The sequence below is a fragment of the Syngnathus typhle genome, linkage group LG18 (genome assembly GCF_033458585.1).
Source record: "Syngnathus typhle isolate RoL2023-S1 ecotype Sweden linkage group LG18, RoL_Styp_1.0, whole genome shotgun sequence".
NCBI lineage: Eukaryota > Metazoa > Chordata > Actinopteri > Syngnathiformes > Syngnathidae > Syngnathus > Syngnathus typhle.
The window spans coordinates 8,629,858-8,641,579 of record NC_083755.1 but is presented as its reverse complement, the minus strand read 5'-3'; the positions used below and the strand labels follow the sequence as shown (position 1 = coordinate 8,641,579).

The 11,722-nt window shown below is 42.7% G+C and overlaps 1 protein-coding gene across 1 annotated transcript; it reads right to left on the bottom strand.

The window, feature by feature from the left end:
• Nucleotides 1-3,263: 3,263 nt before the first annotated feature.
• LOC133143142 (WAP, Kazal, immunoglobulin, Kunitz and NTR domain-containing protein 2-like) lies at nucleotides 3,264-11,295 on the bottom strand. Its single transcript, XM_061264922.1, has 5 exons — nucleotides 10,917-11,295; nucleotides 7,336-7,493; nucleotides 6,652-7,187; nucleotides 5,398-5,582; nucleotides 3,264-5,099 (listed from the first exon to the last, which is right to left on the bottom strand). The coding sequence occupies exons 3-5, from the start codon at nucleotides 6,761-6,763 to the stop codon at nucleotides 3,564-3,566; spliced, it is 1,833 nt and encodes a 610-aa protein (XP_061120906.1). The 5' UTR covers nucleotides 6,764-7,187; nucleotides 7,336-7,493; nucleotides 10,917-11,295; the 3' UTR covers nucleotides 3,264-3,563.
• Nucleotides 11,296-11,722: the final 427 nt, after the last annotated feature.

Genomic DNA, 11,722 nt, shown 5'->3' with positions numbered 1-11,722 from the left:
TAGATGAATGCTTCATTTCTCTTCCATTTAGTGTTTTAGTATTTGGGGTAACATCAATTGAAGTGTTGGGATACACATCCAGCCAATCACGCGTTTTGTTTTTCAGACAATTAAAAAAATGTCCACTGGAAAATCATGATGTAGTTATAGCAACGATCCACTAGTCGGCGCTACAGTAGCATTTAATTGAAGCCTCACTAGCACTAAAAGTTTTTAAATCAAATATTCATACTCCACATGTTAGTTATCGATTAGGCCTGAAAACAATTGAAGGTGAAAGAAATATATATATGTATATATTCAGTGGAATATGGGTTGAAAGCAATCAATTGATTAATGGAGGCAGCATCTCGTGACAATCAATGTCGCTATGTGGGCTTATTACCAAACACAAATGATGCCACACACACACACACACACACACACACACACACACACACACACACATCTGAAGGTTAGCACAAGCCAATGGTGGTCACATCCAACTATCTGTAGGCTATACAAGTACTTCAAATGTATATTTGACATGTTGGGCTATTTGCCATTTGTCTCTTTTTGATTGACATTCAGCGCAACCAGTCCTGATTTTAATTTATAGCCTGAAGTTACGGCCTAGCGACTTGAAACGACGAAACCGCCCGCCGCTCTTCCCGGATGATAAATCGCCGTGGGATCTATTAAACTCCTTTGAGTGGCTACTGTATCTTTTTAATAGATGTTCCTACTATTATGGCCATAACAGATGTATGTCATGAATCAAAAAAAAGCTCTCCAACCACCCGGCATGCTGATCTCTTCCACATCTTTCATCTGTTCTGGATAGAAGCAAACATAAACTTTCATCGTGCACGGTCGGACCACACCGACTACTGCCTCAGGTGAACCGAGCTTGTGAACGCGTTGACCCGATCATCAAACGTCTGAGAGGAAGGAACAGAAACTAGGAGCATACCTTCTGCAGCAACAAATCAAAGCATGTTTTTTTTTTTTACCCTTTTAGCTGGCTCGCTTAAATTAGAAAGTTTTTTTTTTGTTGAAAAAACACGTGTTTTTAATAGGCTGAAATTTAATTGAACATTTTATAGATACCAGGCTTCACAGTTTTATGGCAAAGGCTGAAAAGAAAAAGAATGGGATTTGATAGGTGTAGTAACCCCTAATTACCATTCCAGTAAGAATCCTAAAAGCTTTCCAATAAATTCTTGCCTGTTCCTGTTCTAGTGTTTCTGAAATTCTTTGTCTAGCGCCAAAGCACATTTCAAAAGATTCCGCCACAAATATTTTGCCACATTTTTTATAAGCTCATAAAAGTGCGTGAAGAGCAGTGAGTTTCAAGGGCAATGGGCTTGTCAATTTGTGGAACTACCGTTGCTAATCGATATTTAAAGTCAATCTAATTGGAAAGGGCCAACTTGAATATCACTTTTTAAAAGCACAGATCTCAACAGTGATAGAGTAAAGAAAAAAAAAGAAATATATTTGTGATTTCTTTCTAAATCATTGTTATTTAATTCCATGTGTACATATTTTTTTCACATAACTGTCCACATGTTCATTTGCGGGCTACTTGATGGAAGACAATAAGAGTTGCGATGAGATGACATCGAAGGGTGAAAACGTGACGTTATTATCCATAAGAGCAAAGCTGTTTTGTTTTTAAATATGTATTCATTTTTGGAAGAACAGCAATATCATCAGAGGAAAGCTTACTTTCGTACGAAATAATAATGAGACGTTGGAGCTGCCAAGCATTTTTGACCAAGTGGAATAGATTGAAAAATAGCAAAGCAAATTATTTTCTTGCAAAAATAAGAGTTGTGGTATGGTACTTTAGTATTACAGTTAGTATTTGCACTGGAAAGAGTTAGAGGAAATCATGAAATGAAAAACAGTAACAATAAGATGCCTTTTTTATAAAAACGCATCTTATTTTTACTGTTAATGACAGAAATGGACTCCTATAAGACAACAGGCCAGTCATTTTTAACAATGAACATTGTGTGCACTGTCTCACGCACACACAAACTCAGTTGAACAAAATCCACAAATGAAAACAAAAGTGTTTTTTCACTTACTATGCATGTTGTGCGACTTGTGGCGTTCCTTGCCTTGAACAATTCTCTTCAAACGTGGCTTTTCGTCTTTTTGTTGGATGTTAGACAGGATCGTTTTCGTTTGTCCTTGTCATTCTTGAAGGAAGTCCCCCGTTCATTGCATGGCTTTTCTTTTTCGCCCGTGCAACCTTCCAAGCGAGTAGATAAGATGCAAGCGTGAGTGCTTCGTTACTTTTGGGGAAAAAAAATAAGTGTCCAACTTACTCTTGCGAAATGTCGTCCCTTTTGGAAAGTCCTTAATGATGCTAGCATGGAGTGAGCTTGAAAATGCGCTAATGACGTCAGACATATCACACATGTCATTGATTGTGTGACATGGATGTCAAAGCCAAGGCCCGGGGGCCAATCACGGCCCGCCACGTCATTTGACATGGCCCGCAAAGACACATTTTGCATGATCAATTGTCTTTATCTTTTAAAAAAAAAAATGGAGATATTCCCATTTCTATTGCCATACATCTTTTTAAAATATTGGAACCGTTTTGACCAGTCTCTGATTTGAAAACTAGCAATAAAAAAAAAGACTTTTATGTCGAATATTGCTGCAATTTAAAAGGTAACATCAAAGTTGCTTCTACGGGCTTGTATTCGGTGTGATCCGAGGTGCCTTTCCTCCTGGAGAGCCTCAACAGATGGGGAAGTACATTTCTGATCTCCCTGGTGGTTTTGCCAGTAAACGAGGGCGGATTTGTTCCTTCTCTGGCTGCTCTGGATGGGAGAAACAGAATCTCATGCGGGAAGTAGAACACCCTCGTCGAAAGCCCACCAAGGCTTGCTAGTAATAGCAAAAAAAAAAAAAGAAGGAGTGCTGGCAAGCTATGAAAGGCATAACTCTTGCAGGGTAGGTTTACTCCTTGGGTTCTTTACCCCGATTCTATTGCCACGGGGGTCTTTGAATGACTCAAAGACAACATTTAACAGATACTCAACTTTGTTTCCAGAAAATAAAACATTTCATGTGATCAGTTATGTTACAATAAAAAGAAATGACTTTTTTTTTTTAAGGTCTCGGACAAAGAGTTTGCTTCACCCTGGAAATGCTTTGACTCGCTACTCGCAGCCAATTTGTCTGGGTCATGATGCTCCAAATTTGGTTTTCACGAAGAGAGGCGCTCTTGGTCTTAATACGAAAAAAGAAAAAAAGAAGAGTTACACTTAAAATCACTCAAAATCTTTATTTTCTTCCAATTTACAACAACAAAAAATGCCACGTGTTACAAAAATATATGAGTTTACATTCTAATAAATATAAAGCAGACAGAGAACTTCCATCATTTACCAGCGGTAGACCCGAAAGTCCGTCGTCAATCATCAGTCAATATTTCAGGCTGGCTCAATCTGTCAGTCTGCCATTCTGTCATTGTTATTTTTAAATGTGCTTAGTAAAAGTTTTTTTTTTTTTTTACAGATATGTTGTATAATAAATCCCCAAAGATTTTATTGACGTGTTTACGGACTGTTGGTGATGGCTTTGAGAATATCGCACGTGTTCTTAGCGATGACATCTCGAAGTTTGCGTACGCGGCGAGGACTGGAGGCCCCCACGTAGCTGTGGGGCTGCAACACAGCCATGCCTTCGCTAACGTCCCCCATGATGATGACCTGGCCCTCGGCAGCGACGCTCGTTATGTTGGGGCACGGGCAATTCCAGTCCATGTTCATAAAGTTCACCTCCAGAGGCTCGTTCCCAAAAAAGCGGAGGCCCATTCTCTCATCCTTGAGGATCTCCTCCACAGTCACAAGAGCGTGGCCAGAGTCCTTCTCCTCTGCAAACTCTGTCATGCGTCCCAGGACCACAAAGTCACTGCGACAGAAGCTGGTCACAATCTTGCCTCTGGGTTTGCACGTTTTGCAAAAATGGTGGCTTTTTGGGTAGGGGCACATCTCTTCGCATGCTTCTTTGGATTCAAAGTTGTTGTCGTTGCCCCCGCATCCTCCGTAGATGAACGACTGGCATTGCTGCAGGCTGCTGATGTAGGCCCAACGTGGTTCGTAGGCCTTACAAGGGCCTTGAAGAGCGGGGAGGTCGCAGGGGGCCGACACGTCGGGGCCGCAACATCGCATGCACTTGGCGTAGGTCTCGAACCACTTCCTCGGCTGTTGTCCGCTGCTACGGCAGTGAGTAAAAGAAATGCAGTTGTTGCTTCGCGAATCGTAGAACCAGCTTACTATTTCACTCCCGCAGACGTTGGGATTGTCGGGTGGTTTGAGACACTCCTCAGTGGGGCAGCGGGTCAAGTTAGTCGCTTCTGGACTCTTCGAGGGCTCCACGGGCAGCACCGTGAGGGCGTGGTGGGCCCACACCGAGCCAGACGGGTTCCGAGCCGTGCAGGTGTAGACGCCCGAGTCGTGCGTTTTGGCACTGTAGATGACCAGCTGAGCGGCGTTGGTGACCACCATGTTCCCTTGGACGTGATTGCGCCCCATGACCACCTTGTCCACCCCCTCCTCGGAAAGCTGTTTCTCCCAAGTGATCTCGGGCGGGGGGGCCCCGGTTACGTGGCAGGAGAAGCTGGCCGTGTCGCCCACGTTTACAGTCTGGTGAACGGGGGCGCTCAAGACCAAAGGCGCCTGAGGCTCGGTAGGAGGCGGGATCATCACTTGCCAGGAGGCGGTCGTCGGGCGGAGAGTGGTCACCGGCGGCGCCGCGGGGCTCGTGCTTAGCCGGGCCAGGTGGAAACGACAGGTGACCACGGAAAGGCTGATACCCTTGGAGCACGCCTCGGCGTCCATGTAGCACTTATTGTAGTAGGTCATACCGTCTGAGGCACACGTGAAGTGGGGCTCCCTCTCGCAGCGATCCCGACATTTACACAGCGGCTGGCCGTCCCAGATGTCGCACTCCGCCCCTTGCTGGGTGCACGTGAAGCCGGCGCAGGTCGCCGTCACGGGCACGGCCGCTAGCTCCCCGACCACGTATCGGGCCGCCACGCAACTACGATTCCCGCACACGTTCTGGCAACACTTCTCAAAGGATTCACACTCCTGGAAGACAAATGACATGGGGGCAATCAGAAAGTAGAACATAGAGAGGAGACATTGGACATGTCATCTTTGACTTAAAGATCTGGAAGGCTTTGAAATTGTGGAACTATGACAAACAAAAGTGAGCACAAACTGAAATACAAAGTCAATTTTGTTCTTTCCAAGTACCAGTAAAGACTTCATAGTTGTTCAAATATTTGTTTCGTTCAAGCAATCAGAGTTTTACATTTATTTCATTTAAAAAAAGTTGTCCAATTTAAAAGTAGGCTATGTAAAAATAAATAGATCATTTCCTTACCTGATCGGATTCACACTCTCTTGTACAAGTACTCATGGCGTCCACCCATAGGTTGGGGTTCATCTCGTTAGGACACATCCCCGCGTGTGAGGAGATGATATGAGGCAGAACCCCCATCCACACACTGGCCACAAAACATATCCAACGTGGAAACAGCATCCACCGCATCTCAGCACTAGAGCGCACTTCCACACAGACACAAGTTGCTCGAACGCTTAAAAGAACCCGCGGGAGCAGGAGGACATCATACGCGTGCAAGAAGATGCGCAAACATGAGGGCAGCACGACTCCTTCGACTTGAGGAACATTTTTAAGTGAGTGCTTGGCTTTGGGCTGGTACCTGCCTGTTTGAGGGTCCCGTCCCCCCTCCCACCCCGTTAACCCTTTGAATACTCCACCGGTGCCAAAGCGCGCTGTGCGTGCGTAAAGACGCACGGATGGCGATCAGTTCAGGGTGCGACCCCTGTTAAAAAAAAAAAAAAAAAGACCCATTAAATATAAAACAGACTTCTGTTTGGGACATTGGGTTTCGTGCCCATATGAAACAAACAAGGGTTCAGTGAGGGCAACAAAACATGTGTTTGCGTTTCAGTTCCACAAGAGGGCAGCATAAACCAAAGTGTCCAACAAGAGTCCACATACTGACTGTATTATGTGTTTTTTATGCATCACCCACCACATGCGGGTCATGAGCCATTTCAATCCCAGGAAAAGTGTTAGTGAGCCTGCGGTTATATTAGTAGCCAACAAAATGCGGCTGTTATGTAATCTAGCGACTGGAACAATTTGTTTCAGAACATCCACGGTGGCTCTCTCAATGAAAGAAAAAGAGAGAGAAAGACTTTCACTGCTTGGACAATGATTAGTGGAAAACAATGGGAGAAATTGCTGAGTTGCTTCGATGGATTGCACCTAAATATTTTACCGGTGTCAATAGTCCTTTTAAATGTTTAATGGCATCTTTTATACAGATTGCTTCGTATGGAAATCTCCAGAACTCTAAATAATACATAGTAACTGAGTGTGTGCGTGCGTGGAGGAAAATTAGTCAAATAAAAACAAAAATTCAAATAATAAATACAATCCATGGCAAAATCATATTACAAAAAAACAAATTGAAGGTCTAAAACAATCATTTGGAGCAAATGTTTTCTAGTGATCCAGCCTCCATTCCATTCATTTCCTATTTGACTGTTCATGGTGTGTTCAGGGATCCAGAAGGAGAATTTGTGCATATGCAAGTGCAATGCTCACCCACTCCTTCATGGTGTTTTATTTTGGGATGGGCACACAGGCTGCTCAGGAATAGAACAGCCTTCAAGTGGAATGAGCTGACATGTCGGAAGGCCGGCCACGTTCTCCCCATCTTCCTTCCATCCGTCCGTCCGTCCGTCCGTCCGTCCGTCCGTCTGTCCTTTGCTGGCTCTGCAGCCCCAGACTGAGCGGCAGTTGCCTGAGAGTGTCTGCTTTAATCACTCACAGTGGCTCCCAGAGTCACCGTGACCTAAATCCATCCCCTCTCCTTCCTTATGCAATCCCTTCATCAGTGTGTGTTTGTGTATGGGTGCATGAGGGTGAGATTGCTACTCTAAATCTCCATTGCCCCCTTTATGTTGCTTGCATTATGCAATCAGCTTGGCGCTTTTATAGGCGTGCTCTTTGACCCCAAGCTTGCAGGATGAGTGTGTGTATGTGTTTTCTTTATTTGTTTGCATTCTCCTTTGTGTCCGCTCTTTCAATCTAGCCAGGGGCTGAGCTACGAGGTGGCCGTGCCCACCGCTGCCCGCTTCCTGCCCAACACATTGATAATACAAACAGGAAAATATCTTGGTAAAAATCAATATTTAGAATTGTGAAGAATTAAGCGATGATGATGATGATGAAGAAGAAAGAAAATCTCTGCAATTGCTAAAGATCATCACAAAACTTCTTTCTTACATTGTGCTGGTCTCAGAAGGCTTCTTCCTCTTTTGGCACCATTGTTTCCCAATTGTGAATCATTTGCTGAAGCCACTTTTGAGTCCACATATCCTCATTCATCTCCCACTTGTTTTTTTCCATCTTGTGTTTCTTATCTCTCCTCCCATACTTCTACCCTGACAGGAAAGAAGGGAAGAAAAAAGATCTTACTTCAACAAGGCGTTTAATCTAGTATTGACGCTTTTAACCTCCTGTGAGTTTTACTTTGGGGAAGATGACTCTGACATAAATCTCTTTGTTATGAAACTCTCTTCAATTGCTTTGATTTCCATGACTCTTTAAAAGTGTGCTTTTTGGAAGGTGCTGACCCCCCCCAAAAAAAAAAAAAAGAAATCACTAACGCTATGTCACAGTCACTTGCTCTGCGATTCAAAGACAAATGTCTCAGCCAGATGACTCAGCTTTTCTTATAGCTGTAATATTATTTGTGTGGGGCTAATGCGACGGGATGATGGCTCTGCGTATTCACTCCACCTCGAAAAGAAAAATAGTCATCATTTGTGGAGAAAAAACATCAGCCGACTTATTTCATTGAAGACTCCAAATTGATCAATTGTTTGATACTTGCAGGAGTTAGGGACTGAACACTGTAGTGAATAGCAAAATGTAAAAAATAAAAACACATTCTAACTTTCTTCATTCTAAGCTACCGTAATTTTCGGAGTATAAGTCGCGTTTTTTTTCATAGTTTGGGTGGGGGGGGCGACTTATACTCAGCGACTTATATACATATATATGTTTTTTTTCAGTTTTTTGGGCCGGTGCGACTTATACTCCGGTGCGATTTATAGTCCGAAAATTACGGTAGTCTTTTTTTAGTAAAAAAAAAAATTCTTGTTGAAAATGAATGATGGATATTTTAATCAAAGAATTGCTAGTAATAACTATTTTCATTTTAGTCTTGGCCACGATGCACAATTTGATTTTGTGGGCCACATAAAATGATGTGGTGGGCCGCATCTGGCCCCCGGGCCTCGGGTTTGACACCGATCATCTAAAAGATGACCTCTTGAAATTCTTTGCGCACGTGTCAAGGGACGTGTATTTGAAGAGATTTCTCTTGTCATCACGGCTTTCACCTCATGTGACCAAAGCGTTTTGGACTGCACTCCAGAGGACAAGTGAAAGGCAATCTGGGGAAGTGTGAGCAAAAACAACAACAACAACATTAAGAAGGCTGCAGGAGGTGCAAGATGTGAACTTGGGGTCATGACAGAAGATCAGTGCTATCACTGGGAGGGATATTAGTGGCACTGTGTGGAGGGGCAGAAGAGGTCTGAATAGGGAGGGAGGGGTGAGGGATGGGTGAGGTGTCTCCCCAAAGTGCAGAGCTGCAATAAGACTCTTCCAGTTGGACACAGTTCAGGAAAACTGTGCCTCGGTACACTGTGTGCACAAATATTCTTCTGTATTTCATGTACTCTAGATTTTTTTTTGTTCTCAGATAAGTCATTACATTTCAATGTTATACATATCCCCATTTGTGTCTTGTAATATTGAGATAAGATATTAACATATATAGTGTAACATTGTTTTTGCTTCCAATAAATAAAATTAAGAGTATTTTCTTCAGCATTGCCTATTTGCTGTGAGGGGAAAAAAAAATGCAGAATTAACATATAGATGCAAACATGACGTTAGCATGCTAGGTGTTAACATAGGAACAATTTTCATTTTGTTGGAAGTCAATTTAATATTGTTCTAGTAAGTCCAACTACATCTAAAAAGGTTACAGGTTAGCACCAGGTTGTTACTTTGGGCCGAGGGAGAAAAAAATAGAATCTCACAGTTTGAAATTTAAAGCACTCAAGCTGTCGGGTACAAATGTGAGTATCAAAAATGTTTTCTTTTAGCGTGTGACCAGAGACTAAAATATATTTTCCCTATAGAAGGAAGTGAAGGTTGTAATAGACACAAATTATTGATATTCTTTCTGCCAGAGTTCATTTGGAAGCAGTAGAAGATATCAAATGGTAGCAAACAAATGCATGCATGCATGCAAAAGGACACATAATTGGTCCCGATGACGCACGCACTCATCCCCTCTCCTATATTTGGACTTATCTCTGGGCTAAGCTAAAAAAGAAAGGCATTCAAAGAAAGAGTGTGTGCTGCCTAGCCAGTCTAGGTAAGAGCAGCGTGACAACGGCATTATCACTAGGACCTGATATGGGCTTGCCGTTTGGCTTGAGCGGTAAAAAGAAAAACATTTGGGCTGACTCTACTAGAACGCTATTAGTGTAAAGACTAATGAAGCAATTCACATTTCTCCCTCAGTGCTTTTCGGAGCGAGCCCAATAATAAAAACGCTTTTTTCACTTCTAGTATCTAAAATGATGAGAAGAAATTTCAGCGGTGATGCAACAATTATGAGTCACCGTTTGATGTGGGAGGAGAAGTGTCAGGTTCCACAAAATGTGCCGCATCATGCCGCCCACCGACAGGATTCTCCTCACTTGGTGATTTAAGATGAGCTCTTCTAACTTAATACACGGTTGCCAATCTCAGTTTTTGTTCTCTTCGTCTTGTCACCGTGGGAAGAACAATGATGACATCACGCTCATGATGCAATTAGGGCTTTTAGTGACCACCCAAAGAACCAAATTTGATGATGCACATCTGCCCAGAGCAGCATGAACGAGAGAGAGAAAGACAGAGAGAGTGACTCCAGTGGCGTTCACACATGCAGAAAAGAATGTCTGCATGCTTACGTCTGAGGCAATAACCACTGACTCGTAGCAGAAATGAAAGGGGAAGAAAAAAGAAAAAATACCACGCAGCATATTGCAACAATCCAGAAAGAAATAAGGCTCATGTGATCAAATGAAAAGAAAAAAAATATCGGAATGGACATCATGACCTCCAAATATGGAGTTCACACATATCTTTGATACTATATGGCCGTGTATTGTATATTTCGGGATCCTCATGGCGTCCAAGATTTTAGCCTGGTAAGAACATCGCCTCCCCTGGATGAGACCTAGGTTATTTTCTCTAGTGGGTCAGATGACTGAGTCAGCTGTGACGCATAGGTGACGGATGGGCGCTGCTCTCAAAGATGAGTGGACTGGAGTGGACTCGAGTGGAGTGACGTTACATGGGCAGTGGAGCTACGTACGTTTAGAGGTCAAACTGAATGCAAAAAACAAGGAGGCAAACAAAGAATGGGGAGTTCATTTTTCAGCAGGTGATAAATATATTATTGGCCAATGCCAATTCCAATATTTGGCAGTAAAACATTCTGCTAATTGGTTATTTTTATTTGTATTATTTAAAAAAAAAAAAGTTTTTAATTTACGGCCTTAAAACACACTGTACATATTATTTTTAAAAAATCCTATTTATTATAATTATGACTTTAATACTTTCTTTGCATAGGTGATTGAAAAATGATGGTTTAAAAGTTGCCAATACAATGTTCAAAATGTCCGGACGAAGTATGTCTATGCTCCCTTTTTAAAAGATGATGAAATAATCGAGCAATAATTGTACAGTCAGTCCAACAGGGGCAGGTGAGTGGAAACACTGAGCCACTGAACCTGAGTCCAATGTGTCCATCATCTCCAGTTTCCCCTGGTTGTTCACTCGATACTAGCTGCCAGTCAGTCACCTTCCTCATGCATGATTCCCATGGGTCCCATTCTAGGTCGCATCCGCACTTCCTGGCTGGTGCGACTTATACTCCAGAGCGATTTATAATCCAGAAAATACAGTATGTATATGATTTAGCAAGCATTTTTTCTCCGTTGAATTAGCGGGGCGTAGTCCGACTGCTCTGCTGACTCACCCACAATGAAATTGCTAGTGACATTAAGCGTAGAACAGCTCTATAAGCCTTTGTAATTGTTAGCCATTTTCCTTCCACTAATTCATTCTTCCACTGGTTTGGTACAAGGCAGAATGCAGATGTAATGTTCCAGCTGAGTGTGTGCAAAGGGGAACTTTGGAGTGAATGGCCATCATTAGTTGGGAACCACAATGGCATCCACAGGCTTTGCATAAAATGCACAATGGGCCTTCTTTCACAATCGACGCTGTCATGAGCAACATGGCAACAAATCAAACAAGAAAGAAAACGTGGCCAGCGTAGAAAAAGGAAAGAGGGCTGGCTGGCTGGGATGTTTACTATGTGAGGGGGAACTGTGTCTTTTTTAAAAAAAATATATATAAAAACAAATACACAATCTGAAAATAAAAAAATGAATTTACTGTATTTACAAAAACAAGGAAACGACACGTAGCAACAGTAGGCGGAGTTCTGGAGCAAAAGAAAACAATCAACAAACAAAGCAATATTTCTCGAGCGCACTCACCCTTCAGGTTTCTCTTGCCGATGCAGAGCAGC

Excerpts from the sequence above, each read along its gene's own strand:
- LOC133143142 (XM_061264922.1), bottom strand. The coding sequence starts at position 6,763 with ATGGGGAGAACGTGGCCGGCCTTCCGACATGTCAGCTCATTCCACTTG. Across the intron at positions 5,583-6,651 it reads AAAACACCATGAAGGAGTGG|TGCGCTCTAGTGCTGAGATG; the intron begins GTGAGCATTGCA and ends TCTGTGTGGAAG. Across the intron at positions 5,100-5,397 it reads GAGAGTGTGAATCCGATCAG|GAGTGTGAATCCTTTGAGAA; the intron begins GTAAGGAAATGA and ends TTTGTCTTCCAG.